This window comes from Rhinolophus ferrumequinum, chromosome 11, assembly GCF_004115265.2.
Source record: "Rhinolophus ferrumequinum isolate MPI-CBG mRhiFer1 chromosome 11, mRhiFer1_v1.p, whole genome shotgun sequence".
NCBI classification, from domain to species: domain Eukaryota; kingdom Metazoa; phylum Chordata; class Mammalia; order Chiroptera; family Rhinolophidae; genus Rhinolophus; species Rhinolophus ferrumequinum.
This window is the reverse complement of record NC_046294.1, coordinates 61,774,787-61,802,453: the sequence shown is the minus strand read 5'-3', so window position 1 is coordinate 61,802,453 and position 27,667 is coordinate 61,774,787. Positions and strand designations below refer to the sequence as shown.

Sequence of the window (27,667 nt, the reverse complement as noted above, 5' to 3'; positions counted from 1 at the left end):
CAGCTGATTTCAGTCCAAAGGGACCCTCTCCCTCGTCCCCTCAATCCCTCTCTCCGTATACATAAATGCAACCTTACAAGTCAATCCCAATTTTTTGTCTAATTTTCTTAATAACAATTCCTCCGGTGACACAAAATTAAAAAAAAGAAAACATATACATAATATAGTAACAGATATTAATAAAATTATTCGCAAAACTATTTCTGTATTATAGGTTAAAATAATTTCATGTAATTTTTGTTGTTTTGTATTTTACACATTTTTTGCAAGTAACAAAAATGTGTGTGCATGGTTGTATTAGGAAAGTAGAGGTAGATTTCTATCCCTATGGTATCCACAGACTTTTGAATGAACAATAACGAAGCCTCTTTCATCAACAGAAGTAAAGCTCAGAATCTCCCAAGGTGCTCTGGAGAGGAATCTCCAGATAGAGAGGGCAGTTCTTACTCTAGCTCTACTTTTTTGAAGCCTTTCTGAATAACCGCTGTCACCATGGAGGTGACCTCAGGTAAGGCTGTTCCTCATCAATATGCTTGTTGAACCCTGGTCCTGTTGAAACCTGGTCCTGTTTCTTTTCAGACAGGGGGCTGAGACGAAGCTGATTAAAGGATTTATTAAAGGCTTCAGGAAAACTACAGGGAAAGAAAAGCAAACAGTAACCAGAAGTAAGTTAATCTTGTTTTATACAACTCATTTTCCTCACCTTCCAGTTGGTGCTTCTCAAGTTGCCTGATTCTGGCTGCCTGCAGCACCCGGAACTGACTCTCTGTATCTTTATCTAGGCTGGCCAGATTCAGGAAGGGGAGGAGATGGGGAAAGGCTAAAGAAGCGCCCCTTTCCAGCTGTGCTCCCTTTCCTTTGCTGAGAAGGGATCCTCCTCAGAGATTAACATCAGCACTGCCTGACCCTAATAGCTGCCTCAGAATCACCTGCAGGGCTTGTTAGAACACAGATGGCTGGGTCTCAACCACAAAGATTCTTGATTCCATAGGTCTGGGGTGGGTGGTGCCAGAGACAGTGCTTATCTAACAAATTATAATCTTACCTAATCTGCTGCTGGTGCTGGTTCCTGGAACATATTTTGAGAATCTCTGGTTTAGCTCAATGTTTACTAAAGATGATACTTTAGGTTATAGAGGAATGGACATTTTAAACAAATCTCATTGGATAGCACAAGGATGGAAGTCCAGGCTGTGGATTTACTGCTATAGTTTCTTGTGGTCTATGGTAAGGAGAGAGGGGTAGTGGGATTTGCAGGCCCTTTTGCCCATACAGCTGTAGCGCCTCAGAATGGGTGCAAGATGGTTACTATGCAGTATCCTTGGTTTTCTGGGTCCAGCACATCAAGCAACAAAGTATAGACTTGATATCCTGAGATCCAGGCTGCCCCACCTTTGAACCATTCCTTTCCCATCCCCACAACTAGTATGAATGTGTCCTCACTACAAGGGTTCTCAAAGTATGGATCTGAAAAGCCTGGGAAGTCAAAACTATTTTGATGATAATAATTAGACTTTATCTGCCTTTTGGCCTAGATGGCTTTATAAATGTTATTTTAAATTATTTAATAAGTAATATTTTATTATTTTCAGTTTAATTTCTAATGCAACATATCCTGACATAAATCTCATAAACTCTTTGGGGCGTGCAATAATTTTATCAGGTTAATTGAAATACAATTTATATATCATAAAATTGACCCACTTAATAGGTATAGTTTGATGACTTTTTTGAATTTTTATTAAATATATTTTGTACAACCATCACTACCTCCAGTTTAGAATACGAGATCTGACAATTAAGTTTGCGAACTTGTTGCAACAATGTTGGTGACCTTTTTTGATATTAGAGGGATTATTCATTATGAATTTGTACCAACTGGACAAACAGTTAACCAAGTTTACTATTTGGAAGTGCTGAAAAGGCTGCCTGAGAAGGTTAGACGACCTGAACTTTTCACCAACAATTCTTGGCTCCTGCATCACGACAATGCACCAGCTCACATAGCACTGTCTGTGAGGGAGTTTTTAGCTAGTAAACAAATAACTGTATTGGAACACACTCCCTACTCACCTGATCTGGCCCCCAATGATGACTTCTTTCTTTACTAGAAAATAAAGGAAATATTGAAAGGAAGACATTTTGATGACATTCAGAACATCAAGGGTAATACGACGACAGCACTGATGGCCATTCCAGAAAAAGAGTTACAAAATGGCTTTGAAGGGTGGACTAGGCGCTGGTGTCGGTACATAGCTTGCCAAGGGCAGTACTTGGAAGGTGACCATAGTGATATTCAGCAATGAGGTATGTAGCACTTTTTCTAGGATGAGTTCGCGAACTTGTCAGACCTTGTATGTTTTGAAACTATTTTATCCCTATCTATGGATTATCTTTTGATGTTATTAAAATATTTAGAAGAGAAACCAAAGCCATAGTGGGGTTGCGAATGGTGGGGAGGGAGGGGATTCCAACTTGTCTTTCCCAGTATGCCCCCTTCACTCCCCCGATCTCCCACCCTCCGCCACATACGTGTGTATGTGGCAGCTCTGCTGTCACTGAGATTCCATATTCCTTTCCTGGTTGGGACAAATGTGAGGAGCCACAGGGTAAGCAATCCAGCAGGACTTTGGCTTCTGGCTGCAAAGGAGCCACAGCAAATTCTTGTGACCTGGTTTGTAGCTCAGACTTTTCATCATTGTCATCTGTCACTCATCCCATCTATTCTTTAGGGTCCTGCCACCCTAACCTGAGGATGCACAGAGCACCTGGAGGTTACTGAAAAGCTGTTGGGGGCTGCAACTGTCTGTGGCTGGAGACTTTTGATGGCTATTGGTAGTGTTTGAAAATAGTATGTAAATAATATTTCAGTTAACAATCGTTGATCTGTATCATTCTATTTTTATTATTTAGTTCTTGTAGAATACAGTTAACTATTTTTTTTTTAGCTATAAAATGAGAATGATAATATTTCAGGTTGTTATTCTTTGGCATAAAAAGTTGACTCCTCAAAAATGGATTCAAATTTATCAGTGAGAAAATTGTCATTTGGCTGCTTAACAACAGCTAATTTTTGCATCTATTTTTTTTCTTTATGAGGAAAGAAAATAATAGATTTTTTTTTTAAATTATGTAGCCTGAAGTCAAAACACTTCCAATCTTTTCCAGGAGTTCATAGTCAGGTATGTAGGTCCAAAAATGTATTAAATGTATTCGTATTTTATTGTCTCTTAAATTTTATTATTTCTTTTTAAATTTAGAACATGAATTTCACTGTTAATATTTTTATCTTTTAAAACTGTAAATCATCTTGATTTCATGCAGTTTTGTGATGTTTTCTTTAGAAAGATATTTAATTATACGTACACAGGATCTATGGGAAAATATTGAATATATAAATGTAGAGTTGGTCCCTGGATCCCACCAGAGCCATGCAAGGGAATGTGCACCTCTGAAATCTGGCTCAGGGGTAATGAACTTTGCAGTCAGGGCAGGTAGTGGCCAAGTTCAAATGGGAGGTTAGATATTACCCTTGATTCAAGCATCTAGCTACTAGAGGGAGCCCTGTTCCAACAAATCTCGCTCAAGGCTTAGACGGATAATGGGTGCCTTCTGGTCTTCTTGGAGCAAACCGGAGAAATCCCCATTTCATTGAGGGTGCTGGGCAGCGCTGAGTTAACATGGGGCGAGGGGTACAGAGAACCCAGCTCTTTTAGTGACCACACATCACACACCAGCTCCCAGAAACTTGTGGGACGAAAGAGCTTCCACGTTCCAAGGACTGAATCTCTAGAGATCTGAGGAAAAACCTTAGGCTCCAATAACCCTGGAAAATTTCCAGGAGCATCCATGGCCTAGGGACCAGAAAGGACTTCAGGGCATAAAATGATCAGTTCTCTAGGTGCTTACCAAACACCCGGTGTGAGGAAGGAACTGGTGGTGCCACAGAATCCTGGCAGATCCTTAAGAGACTGGCCTCATGAGAGAGGTGGTCCCAATGTCCTCCCAGAGGCCGGAGGGATCTGCCTGAGGTGTCTGCGGCATCCTTGGATGCTCAGGCCTGGACTCAAGGGCAGACGGCCTAATTTACATTAGTATTTTTTTTGGCAAATTTAAATTTGAACTGAAATTCTGTTCAGCGGAGACTTTCCGGACAGGGATCCTGCAGACTTTTGAGGATGAGATCCAGGATCCCTGGCTCCACAGGCGCTAAAATTTGACAGTGCCTCATGCTTTTCTCTGGAATTGGCTCCTGCGCATCCTTAAAGAACCAGGTCCTTAACTCTTGTCCATAAGCGCTTGTCGGGGAACACTGGGAATGAGGCCAGTGCAGCTGTGAGGTCCTGGAGGGAGTGCAGGCCGGAGGGAACAGCTGGGGTGGGGGTAGGGGGTCCCAGAGCAGCTCTCCTTCCACTTTCCATGCTCAGTGTCATCTCTTTCCTGAGTCTGCCATCCGAGCCCAGGTTGACCCTGCTCCTGGAGAGACTGGCAGAGTCACTTGGAGGGGCTGAAGCCCAAAAGAGCTAGTGAATCCCTGCACTTAGTTGAAAGAGTAGCTGTGAGTAAGGAAGAGAGAGAGTGAGAATCCTGCAAGGTGAAACCGGTGGCATCTGCATTTCTTGTTTGCCCAGCGCTGTTCCTTTACAAGGTGAAGAAACTAAAAAGTTCAGACTGGGAATGTTCAGCAAAGCCAGTTGTAATTAAATGAAGCATCTGGGTCCTGCCGCCAAAAAGCCAGAAATGTCCTTGGGGCTGAGTTGCTAGGTTCCTGGCTTCAATACCATTTCTAAGGTGAAAGGGAGAAAAGCTGTGTGGTGGTCAGTTAGCAGTGCCTGCTCACTCTTCTCGTGGATTCTTTCAATTAATCCATAATTTTAGATTTGGCAGGAAGGAAGAAATCAACTTACCATTTGTGTGTGTGTGTGTGTGTGTGTGTGTGTGTGTGTGTGTGTGTGTGTGTGTATGACTCAACTATGAGCCATTTATAAGCACTAAATCTAATATTCACTTACGTAGTACTATGTGATTGTCGTTGTATTCCCAATTCATGATGTATTAGATGATGAAATAGATAAGTAGAGATTATTATTTTAACCAGTGCCATCTTATTGTAATAGAAAATTTAGAATTTTAGCCTATATTTGTCCAGTATTCGTGCTTTTCTCCCTCTTAGTGATTACACTTACTGGCCCTTCCTTCCTCAGTTAGATTGTGAGTGTGGAAAAGTCAGGAATTGTAGCATTCATATCTGTACCCTATGCAACTAGGATAAGACTTATAAAACAGTAGCTGCTGAATGAATTTGAAAATGTGTCATTTAAAAGCATGACTCACAAGCAGAGGCATGAACATTGTACATGTCATTTTCTGATACTATAATTGTATGCTTATAAATACACTTACAGATAATGAAATATTTCACTAAGACATCAATGAATAAGATAAACTCTCAAATCCCAACTGTTTTCATATATAAAAGATACAAGTACTTATGCAATGCTAATGTCCATGAGGAAAAAAAAATGAAAATTGTCCGGAATGTTTAAAAAAGAGAAGTATAATGAAGTAACACTGGCTTTAAACAGACTTTCAATATATCAGTAAGCCAAAAATAATTAAAGCAGTGTGGTACCAGTACATGAATTCAGACAGATCAGTGATCAGTAGAATTGTGTGTGTGTGTGTGTGTGTGTGTGTGTGTGTGTATACACATATATAAATATATTATATATGATGTAATCCATATAAATTAGGGGTTAGGGTATGGTAAAAGTATGATTCACTTGCACCTGGAGAATTAGGACTGGGTTGGGGAAGAAATCAGAATAAATTTATGCATGGCCTGGAAAATTAGTGCCAAGAATCAAATTCTAATGAGTAGCTAATTCAAATGAAAAAGAGTTTTTTAAAAATTTAATTTCTATCAGGGTCCACAAATCCTTATTTAAAAATTTTTAATTTCTAATTTTTGAAATCAGTAAGAAAAATCTCATTGACTGACTGCTAAGCGGTAAATATGTACACAGAAATGCTGACGCCCATATGCCCTGCCCACTCACAAGATAGGGGAGGCCGACTCTTTACTACATAGAGTAGGGAGACAGATATCAGGGCTTTGATTTTTTTTTTTAAAGGCAAATATCCTCCCTCCAATCAATCAAATCTTCCCCTCCCCAATTCCAGTGCCTGAGTCCTGAGAGACAGTTCCACAGGGAAAGTAAGGGTCATTGGCTTATGAGTGTCCCTACAACTTCTGGGGCCCGTCCACAGCCCAATTATCTCATTGTTTATTCCAAGAGCCTTAATTGCATATTTTTCTGGGGGTGGGGTAAGTTCGGGGATAAAGGGGAGCCAGAAAGTACTGCACAAGATCCCTTCTTTCCAACATGTCCTATTTTATTTTGAGGAGGGTAAGAAAGAAGTAAGGAAATGGAAAAGGGACAAGAAGAAGAGCGCTTCAATTTGGCGTCCAAGCCATGGACTTTTATTGGGAAGTTCTCTGTCCCACCCTTTAGGGTGTGATCAAAGCTCAGTTGGAGTCTCAGTCATAATTGTCCCCTGAGGAAGACGAGCCAGAGCTGCTGTCTCAGACTCACTTTCTGCATCTTCATCTCCACTGCAGGAATCCAAGGAGCTACTACTGCCTTCTACCTTTTCCCCACCTTCCTTATCTTCTTCTGATCCCCGTGAGACATGAGAATGGTTCCCAGTAGTCTCTGACGATTCTGTCTCAGGAGCCTGCAGCACCTGCTCCTGTCCAAGCCCTTCTTGCAGACTCCTTACTGATGGAGCCTGCAGGTCTGTCCGGCTGAGCTTGGGATCCGGGCCTCCATTCACGTTCATGTTCTTACGCTTGGTGTAGGTTCTCTCTCTGTACGCAGCATATTCTTCGGGAGACAGACTCCTGAGCCAGTGAGCCAGGTCCACCTTATACTGTTTCTGCAGCTCCTCAGCCTGCTTCTTATATCGCTCCTTCTCGCTCTGCGGGACGCGCTGCCAGCGTCTGCCAATCTCCACCATGCGCTCCCTCAGGGGCAGGTCTTGCAGCTCCGGGCTTGACCCCAAGTCCTGGTAGAACTTGTGGTACTCGTTCATTGGGGGCTTCTTGGGCTCTCCAGAGAATTCCATCTTCTCGGAAAAATAATTTTCTGTGGGAGGCTTTACTTCTTTAACATTTCCCTGAAACTTCTTTTGGGCTTTGGTTGGACTCCTCTTGGAAACAATAGATTTCTTGGAGCTCTGGACTAGATCGGGGTGGTCTTTCCTGAACTGAGCCAGCTTCTCCACAAACTCCTGTTTCTCCTTCTGGAAATCTTGAACATATTTCAGCCTCATCTGCTCCGGGAGCTCCTTGTATTCCTTAGACAGGACCTTGGTCAGCTCCCGGTTGTTCAGCTCAGGGTGTTTTTGGGAGTACTGGGGCCTCTTCTCCTTGAAGAAGCGGAGGTAAGATGTCAGGGGCTTCTTGGGTAAGTCTGGATGTTTCTTGTGTGTTTTGCTTTTGTAGGAACTTTTAACACGTTCCTTAGCTTCCAGGACTAATTCTTTCAAAGTGCGAATTTTTCTCAATTTATAGGAAATCTCTAACCATTTGAGTTTGCACATTTCTCCAGAATAATCTTTAAAAGCTACTTTTTCCCAGTCCATGTGTGACTGGGTTGTTTTGAATGTGTGGCTGTCATTGGATGGAAGGTTATTCTCCATGCGTTCCAGTAGCTTTACAATGTCTTCTTTACACCAGTGGTCTTGGCTTTCAGGCAATGCCATTTCTAGGTATTTGGGCCACTTATGTGATACTAGCAGTTCAGCCACCTCAACAGGATCTCAAACTTCTTCACTCCCAACACTCACCTGATGGGTTATTTCTGGATATCTTTCAGTGTGTGTGATTCTATGTTTCTGAGGAGAAAGAAAAGGAAAGTTACTCTCTTATGTGATAAATGTAATAATCATACCCTGTTTGGGATATGTTTCTTTTATAAGTTAATTTACCCTTAAAAGTACAAATGAAAACTGGCCCAACTTCTGAGGTGAGATTATGATAAGCATTAAGATGCTTCATTTGCAATATTAAAAATTCTCAAGCCCCATCCTAGCATGCCTTCCCACCAGTCTCGCCACATTTTGTCTTAACTACAAATGGACAAAACAAATGACCAGCAACTCACTCAATAGGCATAGAACAAAAGAAAAGATGGGAAGTTTAAAAATATTAAAATGAAAGAGAAATGCCTTTTATTTATTTATTTATTTATTTATTATTATTATTATTTTTAAAAAGGCTTTAAAACAATGAGATACCACTACACATATTAGAATGGGCAAAATCAGAACAGTGACAGCACCAAATACTGGTGAGATTATAGAGGAACTCTTTGTTCATTGCTGGTGGGAATGCAAAATGGTACAGCTACTTTGGAAGTACTTAAGAAACCTAAACATGCTGTTATGTAACATGCTCTTGGTATTTACCTAAATGAACTGAAAACTTATTTGTACAGAAAAAAAATGCTATAAGGGATATTTACAACAGCTTTATTCATAATTGTCAAAATTTGGAAACAATCAACATATCCTTAGGTAGGAGAATGGATAAATTATGGTACATCCAGACAAAGGAATATTATTCAGTGCCAAGAAAAAAACGAGCAATCAAGCCAGGAATAGACATGAAAGAAACTTAAATGTATTTTATTAAGTTAAAGAAACCAATCTGAAAAGCCTGCATATTTCATGAGTCCAACTATATAACATTTTAGAAAAGGTAAAATGACGAAGACAGTAAAAAGATCAGTTGTACCCATCTAAATTATAATGATGACAAAATATAATATTAAAAAATAAAAGACATAAAAAAAGGCATTCAGAAAACAAAGGAGATACTAGATATAACATAGGATAAATGAAAACTGAATGGAAGATTAGGAAAATAATATCAAAAGGTAGAATAACAACTTAAAAGGTTGTAAAATAGGTGCTATCGGTCAGGAAATGAGAAAACAATCTAACACAGATTAAGAGATGTTGATAAAGGGGATTCTGACAATGTTATCAGCAAGGTGAAGGGAATCTACCAGGAGTTAAGGTATGCAAAGTCTCACAACAGTGGGGAGCTGAACTTAAAGGGGACCAACACTCTCTAGATGAAATGGACCAATTGCTGACATGTTTGCATATCTCGAGAAGAGGTTTTCAGTTCAGAGTTTGAAGATGAAAAGAAATTTATAAACTGCAGGATGCAGAAATGTTATAAGAAAAGGGAAGTATAATTGCAGTACACCTCATAGCTCAGGTATGATTTTCATTTTATCTAGAGTTAATAATTGATATAATAATTTATCTAACAAAAACAGTGAAATTATGGTGAAAACAAGGGGAAGAGAAGAGTATACATGTGTATGGTAGAGGAAGTCAAGGAGTTAAAGAACTAGCTATTTTATTTTGTGTAAAATCAATAGACATTATATTAAGAAATATTGGAATACGCATATTACATATAACCATATTCAGTATGACAAGGACCATCTGTTTGATAGAGATATAAAGTTGAAGGAGACGTATCTCTCATCAGATGCTTACAGATATGAACAAATGAAAATATCAACAGAAAATTGCCATTATGGAGAAATGTGTGGGTACTTTAGAAGCTGGCAGGAAGAAGCACTTTTCTGCATTTTGTTTTCTGTTCTAATACACAAAAATGATCTTTTTGACACCCATTGACAGAACAATCTGAGAAAAATGGTCACACACACACACGTGCACATTGTATCTACACTAACCAAACTTAGTTATTTTCAATGTTCTATTTTATTCTATTAAAAAAAATTCCCATCTATTCCTAACACAAAATAATTGACTAGCATTACATTAATCTTTGTTTAACAATAGCCTTCCGTTCTGAGAATTCCACCAATTGAATTTCTTCTTCTTTTTGATAACAACCTCTTTGTATTTGTGACCCTACTGTAAAGATTATCCACTGCTTAGAATATGAGATCAATATATTAGTAATCATATCAGACTTACTATGCAATCACAAACTTGAAAACACACAAATCCTAAGTTTAAATGACAATCAGTGCCATCTAGTATATTAAGATAAATGACTGGTGGTAATCAAAATTCCCACTTCTAGGCCAGAGTGAATGCAGAATTTCCTCTGCTTTCTGGTATTCTGTGTGTCAGTTACATTCTCACAGCCAGCACCGATTTCTGGATTGTTATTTGGCATTTTAAAGACCAAAGCTGCCACTTTAAATTCCTGAAGAAATATTATTTTTCACATTCTACAACAAGGTTTCCCAATTAAGTTTAAGTAGCATGACAAATATAAAAACTACATTATATCTATGATTTCCCATCCAGAAATTCAGTCTATTTTTAACAAATACATCATAAAATAATGGAAACTATCACACATATTTATTTATAAATTTCAAACAATTATAGATATTAAAATTCTATAGCTCCAGAGTAATCTGAAAGTAATTACATAATTTTTATTAACTAGGCATATTTCATCTGCTTTGGGAAGTCTGAAGTTTGCTGACAGTTAAAGTTCCCTTTTTTGTTTTTAAGGGAAAGAAATATAAATTCATTTACTGAAAACTCTTTACTTACCTGAAGGTTCTGTAATTGTTCTCATCAACACTGGTAGGAAAATCTATCTAATCAGGTCAGGGGTTCTGTGTTCTCTGGACCAGATAGCAGCTGCAACTTTCTGAGTTCTCCACTGTCCAGCCAACTCCAAATGCCTCTGAGCAGAACCAACCTGCTTTTGGAAATTCATTCTATCAGGATCCCAGAAACCCCACCCTGATTAGGTTTCTGCAGTTCCCTAGGATACACACAACTATCCAACACTGATTAGATTAGCATCCTCCCTACTCTCCGTGAACAATCCACTACAAACTCCCCCTAGTGCTGGTTTATCCCTGTCATTGATTTTTATAACAAACATCCACATGACAAATTCTTGTCTGACTTTTAGGGTCCTACATTTTAGTCCAATTTTCTCTACATTTGATTATACTTCAATGTGGTATTTGAATATACATCCTTCCATTTCTTAATAATTTCCGCCCTTTCTTTGCTATGATCTAGGCTATGGAGAGTTAAAATGACTAACACAGTACTGAACAAAAAGTACAAATTAAAATAACTGACACTACCCGAGTTTGATGTATTATACATCTACAGTAATCAGGACAGTGCAGTATTGAACAAAATAGACAAATAGGTCAATGGACTAGAATAAAAAGCACAGAAATAGACCCAAATCCATATAGTCAACAGTTCTTTGACAAAGGAATAAAGCCAATACAAGGGAGAAAATATGATATTTTCATCAAATGATGCTAGAAAATTACATATCCACATACAAAAAAAAATGAAAGAAAGAAAAGAAAAATAATCTAAACACAGACCTTACATCCTTCAGAAAGTTAACTCAAAATGGATTATAGACCTAAATATAAAACTATGAAACTCCTAGAAGGTAACAGGAGAAAATCTAGATGAACTTTGGGATGATGATGGCTTTTTAGATACAATACCAATGGAATGATCTATAAAAGAAATAATTTATAGACTGGTTTGCATTAAAATTAAAAATTTCCGTTCTGCAAAAAACACTGCCAGGAGAATGAGAAGACAAGCCAAAACTGGGGGAAGTAGTGGCAAATGAAATATCTGATAAAACACTGTTATCCAAATATATGCAAAGAACATTTAAACTCAACAATAAGAACATGAATAACTCTATGCAAAAATGACGAAAGGCCTAAACAGACACCTCACTGAAGAAGATATACATGAAAACTAGCATATGAAAAGATGTTCAACATCATATGTCATCAGGGAATTACAAATTAAAACAATAAGTTACCACTGCATACCTCTTAGAATGTTGAACATTAAAAATACTGACAATCCCAAACGCTGGCAAGGATGTAGATCAACAGGAACTCACCTCCTCTGCTGGTGGGAACATGAAATGGAACAACCACTTTGGAGGAGTTTGGCAGTTTCTCCATGAGTGCTTTAGTTACAAAACTAAACTCACTCTAAACATACAATCCAGCAATATGTTTCTTGCTATTTATCCAAATAAGTTGATAACTTGTGTCCACAAAGTATCTGCAAACAGATGTTTATAGCAGCTTTATTCATTGCCCAAACTTGGAAACAATCAAGAAGTTCCTCAGTAGAGGAATGGGTAAATAAACTTGGGTACATCAAAACAGTGGAATATTACTCAATGATAAACAGAATGAGCTATCAGGTCAGCAATAGACATGGAAGAACCTTAAATGCATATTACTAATTGAAAGATGCCACTCTGAAAAGACTTATGTTAATTATAATTAACATAAATGGATTAAATTTACCATTAAGAAATAACATATTTTCATGTTGGATAAACAAGAATAAAATGGAGACCTATTATTAGCAGAAACACTAATGCATAGTGATAGGGGAAGTTTGAAAATAAAACAATAGAAAATGCTAAGTGAAAGAAAACTAACATTTCTGGTGTGCTCTCAGGCAAATTATTAAGTGGAAAAATCTAGTGTGCTTTGGAGGGACAATAAACAATAAATGATATTCAACTTAATAATATATACCAAATGTAAACATGCAGGACAACTGACTGCCTCAAAATTAACGGAAGACATTGATAGAAAAATTGCAGATAACTGACATATCCACGTTTATATTAAGCAACGAACATATATCTTAATTATAGATAAGTCAAGCATACTAAATAATCAGCAAAGACATTAGGGAATCCAACTACTCAGTTAAAAAGATTAATCTTATTAACAGACATCAAATCTCATAAAGTAGTCCACCTTCTCTGTGGTTTCTATTTCCCAGGTTTCAATTTACTTCTGGTCAACTGTGGTCTGAAAATATTAAATGAAAAATTCCAGAAATAACTAATTCATAATTTTAAGTTTCATGCCATTCTGAGCGGTGTGATGAAATCTCACAACTTCCAGCTCCCTCCCACCCAAGACATAAATCCCTTTGTCCAATGCATCCACGCTGTATTCATGACCCGCCCATCAGTCACTTAGTCGCCATCTGGGTTATCAGATCAACTGTCTCAGCATTGCAGTGCCTGTGTTCAAGTAACCTTTATTTCACTTAAGGCTTCAAAGCATAAGAGTTGCAATGCTGGCAATTTGAATATGCCAAAGAGAAACCATAAAGTGCTACCTTTAAGTGAAAAAAGTTATTTATATACAGGGAAAAACAACCTGTAAATATAAGTAGGGATTCAGTACTGAGGTTTCAGGCATCCACTGGAGGTCTTATAATGTGTCCCCTACAGATAAGGAAGGACTACTATCGTTACAAAACACATTATTCTCAAACATGCATTTTGATCATTTTCTAGGACTTAAAGAAAGTCTAAAATAATGGAACCTATAGTAACAATAAAAGCATTTAGAGAGTTATGAATAAAAAATAATTTTTTAAACCTGAGAATGTGTATGCTTAAGAGAAATATAGCCAAATGCCAACACAAATGGAGAATTCTTAGAAGCATTGTCTTTAAAGTCAGGAGAAAAGGACAAGGGCAGTCACTATTACTGCTTCATATACAATATAATACAATATTATATTGGAGGTCCTAGCTGGCACAATTTATAAAAATGGTGATGGGGAAGAAGAGAGAAGGAACCAACTTAGAGGGATGGAATGAAGAAAATAATACTGTTTATATGATGATATCGGTAGGGAACAATTATAAAAAAAATAAAATAAACTATATACCAACAAATCATTGGAAAACTTAGGAAAGAGGTAGGAGAATGTATTCAAGATTGAAACACTCTTTGAAACCTACAACACCCTGACTATGCTGGCCCCTGCTTACCTCATTCCACTTTTGTCTGTTGCTCCTTTCAGATTCAGTGACTTGCTTTAGTCACTTAAACTTATCACACTCCTTCCCACCTCACGATGGGGGGTTCCATCCCACCACGCCCTAATTACCCACAAGTCTGTTTTGAAAGGCCACTTCCTTACACTAGCCTAAGTTTACATCTCATTATATATTCCCTTAGTTCTGTCTCCTCCCCCTTTTTTTCCTTCATGTCATTAACTCAATTTGTAACTAAAATTCCTGTATCTATTTGTACAATGCCTTGCTCCCTGACTATAGCCTTCAGGAGGGTAGCACTGGTGTTTGGCTTGATCATGGCTGCTTCTCAGTATCTAGGACAAATTGTTAATAAATAAGCCATGAAATAATCCAAGAATGCCTTCAGATGTATTATTGCCAGTATTGAAAATACATTTATGAATTAAAAGGCAGAACATCTTAAATAAATCACAGTGACAGTAATCCCAAATCAAAATATCATTCTCTAGTAGATATGAATTTAGATTCATCTTCTAGAGTGACTTTAGGGAATCCTATATAAATCTTGACCAACAGCATTTTAATCTCATTCTTAGCTTTCCATTTTTGCATGACTTCTACTGATTGTTCTCTCCAGTTACTGGCTAAATAAAAGTATTATTATTAATTCATGTTAAAATTCTCTAGTTCAGGATTTTTGAACATCAGACTATTGGCATTTGGGATGGGATAATTCTTTCTTCAGACGGGATTCCCTTTGTATTGTAGGATGTTTAGCAGAATCCATGGTCTCTACAGTAAATGCCAGTAGTGACTCCCAGTTGTGAAACCAAAAATGTTTCCAGACATCAACAAATGTCTCCTGGAAAAAACAATATCACCCCCAGTTGAAACTACTGCATTAGTTACTACAACAAAATAAATATAAGACATTAATAAGATCCTTCCTTAAAATAGTTTAGATATGCTGACTGGTACTTAAAATCGTATAGTTAGATGACATAAAGCAATAACACATAAAATAGTCAGTAGAAAACTTGCTTGTAGAAATGTAAGCATAATAGCGAATAAGCAATAATATGAAAGAAAAATACAATCAAATTATAGTCCAGCCTGCATTCCATATATATACACACACAGACACAAATAGGTGTTTGAAGATAGAATATGAGGGAGAAATAATAGCATCCATAGTCCACTCCTACCTTGTGTTTGAAGAATGATGCTACTATAAATTTATTGAGAAAGGATGTCAATTTAGTCTGATCTTTAGTTGAGGCATTGTTTTCTTCACTCCATAGAAGCTTCCCTGGACTACTCTAGCTCTCTAGAAGTTGTGTTCCATCTTCCAAGCTCAAGGCTACAAAAATCACATGAATCTTCCTCAATCATCCATTTTTTATTCTTGCAGGCTGCTTCCTTTTCGTAAATGCGATTTGTCTTGTTAATAGGATTAGGCTAATGTTAGTTGTGGGTATTTCCCAGACATCTTTGGAGATGGACTGTAGGTGAGATGAGACAACTCACAAAGGAAGATTTCCAAGTGACTGGGGAAAAAGAAGCACAGAGTGAATGATTAATCTTATTTCCTAAGATTGGATTGAGGGAAACTGTTGCTACTGATCTCCTTTCAACATCACAATTACATGAGTCTCCTCTTATCTTTTCACAAAGATATTCTTGTTCTGATTTTCTCAAGTATGAAAACAATGAATTTAAGGTCTCCCTTTAAAACAAAGGTATACTTGTAGATTTCAGAGCTCCCAAAAGTTTGAAAAGTTTAGAAGTCTCAAAAGCATTCTGTATTAAGTCACTGGAATGGTGGACCAAATGTGTTCTTACATTAAAGTCTTACCTTAAAATGACGAAAGTCAATCGATCAGTACAAGTAAGTACTTACTCCATAAATGACCATATATAAACAAATCTCAGGAAACACATGTCCAAGTTTTCAGGCATTTTTTCTAAAACAACTAACTGATGAAATAATCCTACCTTTTTGTAAATTAAACAAAAGTTCATAATGTCCAGAAATTTATATGCAAAGGCAGCATATGAGGGTTGTTTTGTTGTAAAATGAGCGGCTCTTGATGAGGTGATGTTTGTAGAGGTTTATTTAGGGAGATTAGCTAAGGTGTTTAATTATTTTCTCTGGTTTGAAGAAACCTACTCATTATTAACAACTATCTGAAAGAAATGGGTGTGATCCTCAGAGACTCAATAGAAAGAGATTCAGGGAGCGAAGCTCATTCTTCTCCAGAAGAGAGAGAGTGTGTTTGGAACTCACCTGGCTGGGGAGACTTTGGAAAGCTATCACACTTGGAAGGCTTGATCCCTGAGCTGACTTCTCTGTGTTATTACTTCTACAGCAAGCATTGGAGAGACCATGGATATGCTCCTTAGGTGAGTACACAATTGACCATTGAGTAGTTCCTGCATCTTTCCTAAAGGCAAACAAAACAATTTCCTAATTTTAATTTATTTGCAAACTGAGGTTTTTCCTATGAAATGACGTTGTTTGCCAACTTAGTGAAAATGGTTCCATTCCTGTTTTGGCGTCCTGTGTATATGTGTGTTGGAATTAATATAATGATTAATTTTAGTTCTTTAGTTTTATGCATCCCATAGTTGTTCCCATGTATTATAAGGACTCGGAAGGTAGTGTCCAGATATCTTGTATTTTTGTACCTGGTGTAGATTAAAAACATTTTTTAAGGAATATTTCATTCTATATGTAGTACACATTAGAGTCTACTTTAACAGTGGTACTTGCTTATATACACAAAAGATGACAGTTTATATTATATAACTAGATAACACATTCAGCGATTTGAGGAAAATATTGTTTTAAAGTGAAGAAAATGTTGTCTCTTAAGAAACATAAGTTTTTTGACGTAAATTTTAAAGAAGCTTGGAAATGATATCCAAGTTATATCTTATCACAATGTGAAGGAGTGGTTGATAATCATTTATAAGACTTGGAAGATACAATCATTTTCTTTAATTTTTAGTGTCTTTGATTAGAGTGGTATAGATAATAGAGAGGGGAGGACAAATTCAACAGATCAGTATATTCATTTAAGTAGATTCTAGATAGACTCTGATCCAATTTGACAATGTTTGGTTTCCTCTTCATTAACTCTTAAAGTATGCACAACATTTTTTAAAAAGTGTTTTGGGATGTGGATTCTGATTGAGATGAAAAAGGATATCCAAGGAAAAATCCCTGACAGTTACATGAAATAAGGAAAATTGAAGCTTTTCAAATATCCTTTGCTAAATCAACGACTAGCACTGAGGCTTATCATGGATTTTTAGAGCATTCAAGACCAACCATCTGGAGCTATAAATTGTGTTAAACTCCTGAAACTCAAGCTATGTGGTGGGAGAAAGTAAGACCTCAAAAAACCAGGGTTCTTTTTTATGATAGAGCGAGAGAGGCAAGAGGTGGATAGTGTTGGTTCAAAGCCTAGTTCTCTACAGATCCTGAGAACTCTCCTTGTCTAAGTTTTCTATTTGCATCACATGAGCAATCAAGCCTGTTCTGCTCCAAACGCAATGTTATTATCGAATCAAATCATAGCCGGAATCAAATATTACTTAGACCTTTGTGTCTTCAGGTCCGAGGTATAAATGCCTGATTTTCTTCCCTCAGAAAAACGGACTCAAACATCTCATAAACAACTCACCTGTCTCATCTGCCTGAATTACCTTATAGACCAAGTCACCATGGGATGTGGGCACAGTTTCTGTTTGTCCTGTCTCTGTGTTTCTGGGAGAAAGCTGAAAGCCCCGCTCACTGCTCTCTGTGCAGGGAACCATCACAGCAGACAAACTTCAAAACCAGTATTCTTCTGAAAAATCTGGTGTCCATTGCCAGAAAAGCCAGTCTCCGGCAATTCCTGAGCTCTGAGGAACACATGTGTGCTTTACACAAGGAGACAAAGCAGATCTTCTGTGAAGACAGCAGGAGCCTGCTCTGTTTGCTCTGCTCCAGCTCTCAGGAGCACGAGGCTCACAGACACTGCTCCATTGAAGAGGCTGCTGAGGAATCCCGGGTAAGTGATGCCTCTGAGAGCACTTAGAAAGCTGGGGGATATAACAGCAAAGAGATGATAAGGATGTGAGGGTCATGATGTTTAAATCCTCTCTTTATTGAGTGTCCAGTACCAATCTAAGTACCAGCGATGAAAACACACTGGTATGCCTACTTTCACGGAGCTTGCATCCAATGGGATGGTGATTAAGTCGATGGTCATTATTTTGATGATACAGCATCATGCTCAAGGCCCCATAAAACCCTGCTTTTGAGAAAGTCTCTGGTTTAAAAACTACAAATGCCAAAAAATTTGCTATGGGGTGCATATTTGCTAATACTGGACAAAAAAGTAGGATAAAGTGCATTGGAATCAGCATGGAACAAGTATCACTTGTTCCAAGTTCTGATGAAAGATGCTTCATCTGAGAAGTAGCCATGCTATGTAAAAATCAGTTTCCTTAGAAAAATGAATACGTTATATTGTGTGGTCCAACAGGTGGAAACCTCCTAAAATTGATCATTTTAAAGACTGATGTGGTATATAAAACTGAAAAAAACAAAAGAACAAGACAAACAAATGAAGAAATAAAACTTCATAGGCATAGACAACAATTTAGTGGTTACCAGAGGGTAAGGGGGGAGGGGAGTGGTAGATGCGGGTAAAGGAGATCAAATATATGGTGACGGAAGGAGAACTGACTCTGGGTGGTGAGCATACAATGTGACATATAGGTGATGTATTACAGAATTGTACACCTGACATCTATGTAACTTTAATAATTGTCACTCCAATAAACTTTAATTAAAAAAAAAGATGAATAGAGAAACATGATGAATCTTACACACTACCTAAAATACTTTTTTCAAACATCCATCATTTGGGGTCTGAAACTAAACCTATTTGCTTCTCTCGTGCTAAAATTCACAGTTCTTTCACAGGCGAAGTTCTCAAACCAAATGAAATCTTCATGGGGAAATATCCAAAGAAATCTTCATGGGGAAACATAAAGATGATGGAATATCTGTCTATTGGATGGTATGTATGAGAAAGCAATACTGTCTGAATTAGGTTACACAGACATGCCAGAAAAATGAATTGTGACCAGCAATTTAAGAAATGTGCCTGTGATGGTAAAAACGGATACTGCGGGTGCTAGAGAGTAACTTTAGTTTAAGTAGGAGAAAATGTAACATGTTAAAAAAGAAAACTGAGGAAAATAAGAAAAGAAAAAGGCTGAGATTGGAGAGAGCATGAATCCATAACTATTGGGAGAGAATATGCAATAGAATAAGGATTAATGTCCTTCAAAACAATATGAGAGCCTGTGGCTTTTCAGGGGTGTCCAAACTTTTTTCAACGGTTTTCACCAAGGGCCATATGAGGTAAAATACACAAACAGCCGGCCCACTCACTTGAGGTGAATTATGTATTGCCTCACCTGGTTTATTTAAGTAAACTAAATATATTTTTGGACTTTGCTGCGGGCCAATTAACAATGGACCATGGGACGCAGTTGGCCCGCGGGCCGCAGTTTAGACACCCCTGCTTTAGATGGAGGATGGAAGCTCATTCACGGAGCAAAGGAAAGCAGAAGAAAAGGGCTGGGAGGATGAACATCAGTTTGAGGTGATGAGAATTTCAGGAAGATATTTTCTGATGGCTTTTAATCCTGAGAGAAAAATGCAACATTGCGGCTAAGAGGGAGAGGTCAGGCTGTGGAGTAGGGACGGTTAGACAGTGGAGACTCATTTACTATCACAAAGATCAGAATATTGCATATTATGACTGATTAATCGACCATAAATTTTAATTGCTTGCATGCAGTCTTTCAGATTTGAGAGGATGCATGTGAAGGAAATTATCAATGACAAACTTTTCTCCATTTCTTTCAGGAACTCATGAAGTGGATGGAAGTGGTTTGAGGGAAGAGTGGGATTGGCTTTGGGTATAGTTAAGAATGGCAGATAAAAGCAGAGGAATGAGTTTGTGGTTTCTGACAAGTGGAATGCCCTGAAATCAGGATGCATGTAGTTTATTGGTAAAGAACACGAATCAGTAAACTAGATGCTGTTTTAAGCGCAGGAGGATAAGGTCACCCTGAGTATCTGATCTAGAAAATCTATATCCTTGCAGACTTATCTAAATGGACAGCAAGATGAAACCAGAGATTTTTATGAGACTCTGCAACTGGTTCTCTATGAGGAAGAAGAACAATATTTAGAGAATCTTTTTAAGGAAGGCTCAAAAATGTTTGAGCAACTGGAGAAATGTGGAGCCAAAATGATAGAGAAGGAGATAAGCCTAAGGGCAACGTATGAGGAGCTCATGCACCTGTGCCATAAACCAGATGGAGAGCTGCTCCAGGTAGGAATTGAGCATGTGATATGAATATTTTATATCATCAGAAGCCCACACATTTCCATTATTTCAGACCAAAGGTATATTTCTGTATCTCCTGCATCTATGGTGAGGGGTCTCTTCCAGTTGGGAATCATATAGATAAGCTACAACTCCTGACCTGATCATGATGAACAAGCAAGCTTTATGGAACTGTGATTATGGAGGTTGCCCAGGGAATGTTTCCCATCCTAAATGTCCTCTTATGTCTTGCTTCACTAAAAACCAGAAAAGAACAAATTATTCATGGGCATTCAATTGTGGTCTGCAGTTGGGCAATGTGGAGACATTTGCTTAAAGCATCTATATATTTCTTCTTTCTGTTGGGATATGCTTGGTGTCATTTGCCATTAATTTGGGGGCATATTACCTTTTGGGGACACGCCATAGAAAATATCTCTTTGCAGAGAGGTGATGGTGACAGCAATGCAAATAAGTACCCTTGTCTACTCTTTTCACACTCGGGATTTTCAACTCACTAATAACAAAAAGAGACCAAAGGGATGGTTACCAGAAGGGAGGGAGTGGGAGAAAGGGTGAAAAGGGAGAGGGGTTTATAGTCAATAATATGATAAGTTTACACAGTAAGAGATAATTGCTAGAATTAGTGGGGTCATCACATTGTAAAATATAAAAATGTCAAATCACTATTGAACTCCTGAAACTAATATAGCCAATATATGATTGTATGCCAACTATAGTTCAATAAAAATTAAATTTAAAAAAAATAAAAAAGAATTTAGATTCTGAAAACATGTTATCTTTAGGGAGGAAAATAAAAATTAATTTATAAGATAGTTTGAGGGCAGTAGTGATTAGTACTTTTCTGAACTTCCCCAAATCCGAAGACGGGTTAGCAGAATGCCTTTTTTCTGAAGAAGTCTAAGCTTCTCTTTTCTTTCTTGACAGGAATTAGGGGACAAATTGACAAGGTGAGTTTCATCTTCAATGCCAATGGGAGCTTGTGACGGCTGTGAAAGACTGAGCTACTTCTACCAAAGTGCAGACATAATTTCTCAGATTGCATCCAATTATTTTTGCATGCACATGTTGTGCATGTTTTACTGAATATGATTTCCTGTCCCCTTGATCAAAAGTTAACTGTTTTCCTTACTGTGGTGGAGGGAGGTATGTGTTGTTGGATTCAATTAACAGTTTCTAGAAAACTGGTCATTTATGATTTTAGATTTCAAAATCAGTAAGAACTGAAAGTGCAAGGACTAGGCTTTCCCAGACATCAGGTGACAGAGGCAAGAACTTCTGAGAAATGGGGGTGGAAGCAGGCCAAGAAGAAAAATGATAGATTCCCTAAGAATGACACAGTTGTATCCCACAATTGTGCAGAAAAAGATTTAGGTGAAGAGTGTTCAGTTAAAGGCTGAGGACTTTTCTTAATGTGTGGTTGAGAAGGCTTGGGCACTAGAAAGCGTAATTGCATCTTCCTCCTTGTAGGAGTGAGCGGCCTCTGCAACCACAACTGCCTGCACGACCCATCACTGGACTGGTGGACAGGCTCAACCACTTCCGAGGTGAGTGTTGCACATTGGTGGGAACACCTGGCAGGGCTCTTCAAGAGTGATTTTTATGGGTGATCTTTTCCTCTTTCTTAATCTTCACCTTGTAGGGAAGAACAGCCTGCAAAGAGACATGTATAGTCCTACTTAGTCACAGAGTCACTATAATAGGGAAAAGATAACGTGAAAGCTGGTATAATAATACATGGGACTCAGGATTATCAATTTCTTGTAGATTTGATAAGTTAAAGGACATGTTCCAGAAAAGGGATCCTTGAGCCCCTAAATGTATTATCAAATAAAATATCAGTTGCTCACTGAGTCATAGAAAACTGGATATTAATTCAAGGTATTCCAATTTCAAATAAGGGCAATGAGTTATATTTAAAAAAATATTTTTTTCTTTAAAGTTTCTGAGTAATTGAATGTATAATGTATGTTTCAAATGACACAATCAGAAAAAAACACATAAAAATTAGAGCAGAAACCAAGAATTTATGAATAACAATGATGAAGTAAGTTGGTGGTGGATGAGGCTATATATCGACCTCCATGGTAAACCTAAACCTGGAGAGTTAGTCTAGCAGAAAGAGAAAGGGAAGTCTAGTCCTCAGGTGGAACCAGCTTTCAAAGGGAGACAATACTCAGTAGGAAACCACTTCTAAGAAGGCATCTAGGTTTTCTTCAATGTCAATTTGTTTACTTAACGGGAATGTCATTTTATCCTGGTAAAGTGATCACAGTTTATTTGGTCTAAGGTATATCTTTTTTTTTTCCCCCCTGAGAAGGGGTGGTGGAGCTAAATTATATTGCTATGGACTTGGAAGCATTGCACAGGTATCTATCTTTTCAGGTGTCAAGAAAATAACCAGCCACAAATAGACATGACTTCCCTCTCCTTTATGATCTCTGAACTTTTAGGAAATGTTTTATATTGTAATTAGGTATTTGTTCAAGAGACACTCTGGCATCATTTGAATCTGATATTTTTTGGTCAGAACTACCCTTCTAATTTTGGAATTTTTTTTTCCAGTGAGACACTAAGGAGACCCTTTCTCTCATAGACAATTTCATTTTTAACATTGATTTTGACTAGAATATTCTCTCTCCACAGTGGAAATTTCCTTCACCAATGAAATAACCAACCACAATATCAGGCTGCTTGATGACGTGAGAAGTCTGAGTTTTAGGCATGACAGTTATTACGCATCTCAGGATCCGGGAACATGTAACTATTACGCTGCATGGGGAGCCCAGGTCTTCCCCTCTGGCAAACATTATTGGGAGCTGCACGTAGATGACTCTTGGGACTGGGCTGTAGGGGTCTGTAAGGAGTCCTGTCTAAGGAAGAATGGCACACTGATTGGGTCTCAGGACACATTTCTCCTTTTATGTCCGAAGGAGGATAATTGTTATACTCTCTGGACCACCGCCCCAATGACTCGTCAGTTCATAGAGAAACCTCTGGGCAGGGTTGGTGTGTGCCTTGATGCTGACAGTGGAAGTGGAACTTTTGTGGATGTTGCGAAGTGATCTCTCATAAACATTCCTGCATTAAGCCTTCTCCTCTTCAGAGGTATATAGATGACATGTTCAGTTTCCCTTTCAGGCCGTTCACTTACACCAGCCGTTCATGATTAGAGCTGAGTCAGGAACCTGACTCTGCCCAGGATCTCCATATCTGAGGGAGCCCTTCTCAGTTGAAGCAAATCAATGATAATTTGTCTTTTATGCTTCTACTTTAATGTAATCTCCTTTTCTTATTATTCGATCTGACAATAGTGTGAAATGCAAACTTTTGTTGGTTCCATTTTCTTGACATTAAAATCATATGTTGTGGTTCATTATCTAGAGTATATGCTGTTGTTGCTTACCTGTTTTGTGAGCTTGCTGGAATCACCAAAATAGATACGATTGTGATCCTACTTCATGGTCCCGAATGCAGGGACACAGGGTTTGCATAGCATGGACAGACCTGGTTATCTACCATAACCACGTCAGTTCAACTTTCTTCTCCTTTCTCTTGGTCTAGTCAATAGTGCCAGTGAACTTACCCTCAGGGAAAAAAAAAAACACAACAAACTGACAGGGAAGTTTCCACTGACTTTCAGGACCTGTTTTACAGAACATGGAATAGCTGGTCATTTTCTTTTACCATAGAATAAATGACAAGAGATAGAGAGGAAGTGTCTCTAGCTTTCACTGCCGTGTTCTCAATAGCTAACACATTGGCTAGGACATCAGGGGCACTAACAAATCTTTGAAAGAATAAATTAAATGGGTGAGACAATTACCTTACTTGAGAGGGGTTTGCTATAAAAGTTAGGACATAAATTCAAAACTTTACATTTTCAGGATTTGAAGGCTGGTGTGAAAACTGATTAAATTACATATGCTGAGTTTAAACCCCATTGATTTTTTCACTGGTGTGAGAAAATGGCATCTGTTCGTGGGAGGCAGAAAGTATAGACTATTAGCATAGAAACAAGGGCTGTGTGAGTGTGTGTGTGTGTGTGTGTGTGTGTGTGTGGCTGTCTTACATTGTTAATTTATTTAAGATCATTGCCCAGGATCTGAGAAAGGAGATGGAAGGACAGAAAAACAAAATGCAGACATAAACTCATTACTGTCTATCCCCATTTCACTATCATACAGTATCGCCTTGGTTTTTGTTTTAATTGTTCTTGTCCCACGATGAATTATAAATTCACCATTGTATTTCCTCCATCAAATATGTTTTCCTAATATATTATTAGAAATTAAAGCTTGTTAATTAAATCAAGGTGGTTTCTTAGACTAGAAAATGAGACTCAAGCTTAACAGACATTGTGATCTACCATACATGGGAATGAGTGTTGGCTGCGTGGCCTGAAACAGGTCACTTAAATTCACTTTACCAGTGTCTTCATTTGTCATTACTAGTAATGAGTTGACATTTACGGAGATCTTACCATGTAGTTTTCCTATAAATTTGTTTAATTTACATATAAAAACCTTAATCCATTATTTCTGATGAAGAAACGGAGCCGAGATTAATTTAGTGATTTGAACTAAATCAATAATTAAGTCTCCAATATCTGTGTGCTTACCTTTGCTGTGTGTTGCCTCTAAAAAATGCATGACTCTAAGGTGAAATGATATAGGAAATGGAACAACCTCCCAATGACTGTTGGTGAGAGTCAGATTACCTAATACAAGGAAAGAGTATTCTAGGATCCGACACAGTTAATCCTAAGAAACGTGTATACTGCCAATATTAAAAATATACATATTATTAATATTAGTGCGGAAATGATCATATTTAATTTGGTTTTCTAGACATTTTCCTCACCCCATTCTATCAATGGCTGATCTAGACTTTCCTTCTGTCAACAACTACCTCAGGTCACCTCCTTTCTTATTCTCAGTAGCTGGCTAGTAGAACTCAATAAAATGAAGTTCATGTAGTCCCTTACATTCATACTCTGACACCTTTATTCCAAACCACATCAGCAACCATCATCACTCCCTCTCAATTTATTGGCAAAAAAAAAAAAGTAACAAAGTTAGTTTATATCTTTCATAGAGTAAACATTTATAAAATGCCTTTATTGTGCTTCAAATGAGTTGTTATACCCTAGATATACACAGTCCCTGATATTCCCTTCTCACATAAATTTTTAGGAGACAGACATTAAACAGATAATTACAGTAGTAGGGTTTTGTGGCATTAGTAAATTAATTACTTGATTTACAAAGAAAAAGGGTTAATCATATTAATTGGGTTTAGAATTAACGTTATTTCAATGAAACTGAATATCTACATAACTGACTGATGCTTATTATTTACCTGTCTTATAAAAACTAGTAGAGATGGAATTTCATCTTTGGTTATTAGGGCCTTTCACTATGATTTCTCATATTTCAATTCATGTGCTGTTTACAACATTTACTTGAGTAAATCAGATCCTTCTGGGTTTTTTAAAAAAAATATTTTGGAGCTATTTGTAAAGACAACAAACGCAAATGCCAAATAGTGAAATTTTCAAATAATTTAAATTCAGTTTATATCCAACCCAAAATATATTCAAATGCCAAAATAAGTCCCAGATGAAATATACAGTTAAATGTGAAGAATATAGCAATAAAATCAGAAGAAAATGAAGGTGTGGTTTAACAGGTCTAGATGAATTAGGACCTACTAAACCTAAAAATTGGAAAAATCACAAAGTAAATGACGTACAAACAAAAGAAACTAATAAAAAAAAAGAAAACAGCATACTAGGAAAAATATTTGCAATGAATATAACAAAGTGTAACCATAACTAACTTAAAGGCTATTTTAAATCAATAAGTTCAATATTAATAATTAATCTCCACCTTCCTCCCCTATGGGTGTGTGTGTGTGTGTGTGTGTGTGTGTGTTCAGGTTAGGAGAAAAAGAAAATAAAAGGAATGAGGAGGATAAGGAAATAAAAACAAGCCACAAGTAAGTATAGAATGAAAATGCATACTGTTAAGCCTGCTATCCTGAACGTTCAGCCACAACCTTAATATAGAAATAAATCTGTTACTTGAGAGAAGAAAAAAAAAACAATAGGGCAATATGATGGCTTAAATGGTGAGTGAAGAGGATTATTGCAAAGAATAAATTAGGAAATTGTGAGAAGCAGATAATAGAAAAAGTTAATCTCTATAATGTATTGACCTAGAGTTGAAAGGATCACTATACCAAGTAGATGCCTCTCAGTCTCATACATTTCATCAAAAATGTTTTGATTCTTACTTGTTTTTCATAGCTATATCAGGTTTTGACCGTGCTTCAGAGAAGTTCATTCGCCCACTATTAACTTTTGATCTATGAACTTATTGTGATCTGTGACTTGATCTGGGAATTTTTGTAAGTCACTGCAATTAATTTGTGCTTCAGAATACTGATCTAATGATCCACAACATTTTTACAGTTTCATACCTATAATTCAGTAGCCATAGATTGTGCTGCTGTTGAGTAGTAAATGTATCTCAAAGTCATTCAAACTCTATTTTGTGAAATGTCTTTAACTTCCAAAAGGTCACAAACAGGAAAAGCAGTTCTTTATAATAAAATATATACATACTTATACATACACGCTGACAAACCACTTCAACCTAAAGGACAATTTTTTGACAGAACTCTGTTTTTTTGTTTTTATCAGAAAACATTTATTTTTAATTGCCTTATAAGAAAAATGTTCTTTGCTTAAAAAAAATCATAATCAGCATAATGGATTCAGGTGGAGCATAGAGGGTTTTTAGGCAGTAAAACTACTTTGTATGATACTATTATGGTGAATATATTTCATTATAAATTGTCCAAACTCATAGACACCACCGAGAGTGAACCCTAAGGTAAACTATGGGTTTACATATGGGACTCTGTGTCATTGTAGGTTCATCAATTGTAACAAATACACTACTCTGATGGGGAATGCTGATAATGTGGGAGGCTATGCAGGTGTGGGGGCAGGAGGTATATGGGAAATCTCTGTACCTTCCCCTCAATTTTGCTGAATCTAAAACTGCTCTAAAACATAAAGTTTATTTTCATATGAAAAGATGCGCAACATCACTAATCATCAGAAATGCACATTAAAACCACAATTAGACACAACCTAGAATGGCTATCATCAATAAATGAAAAAAAACAACAACAAATGTTGGTTGTAGTCACACAGCAGCCTAGCCAACTGTCCCCTCCGTGTCTTTCCTTAAGGAAAGTAGAGTCTGTAAGACTGTGCCTTTCTGGAACTCTGTTCCATCCTGTGTTTACACCTTATGTCTCTCTGTCTGATCCCCAAAAGATGGTTTGCAGCCAAAGA

The 27,667-nt window shown here is 37.4% G+C and overlaps 2 protein-coding genes across 2 annotated transcripts; one reads left to right on the top strand and one right to left on the bottom strand.

Moving 5' to 3' along the window:
- Positions 1–6,529: 6,529 nt before the first annotated feature.
- On the bottom strand, positions 6,530–11,980 carry UBTFL1 (upstream binding transcription factor like 1). The gene is given in 3 exon segments (XM_033121876.1): positions 6,530–6,585; positions 6,588–7,769; positions 11,971–11,980. Coding segments are annotated over 2 exon segments (1,236 nt in total). The 5' UTR covers positions 7,768–7,769; positions 11,971–11,980.
- A 5,633-nt stretch (positions 11,981–17,613) lies between these two features.
- On the top strand, positions 17,614–23,467 carry LOC117029754 (tripartite motif-containing protein 43-like). The gene is given in 6 exon segments (XM_033118941.1): positions 17,614–17,937; positions 20,053–20,283; positions 21,226–21,248; positions 21,769–21,845; positions 22,945–23,391; positions 23,424–23,467. Coding segments are annotated over 6 exon segments (1,146 nt in total).
- The last annotated feature ends 4,200 nt before the right edge of the window (positions 23,468–27,667 follow it).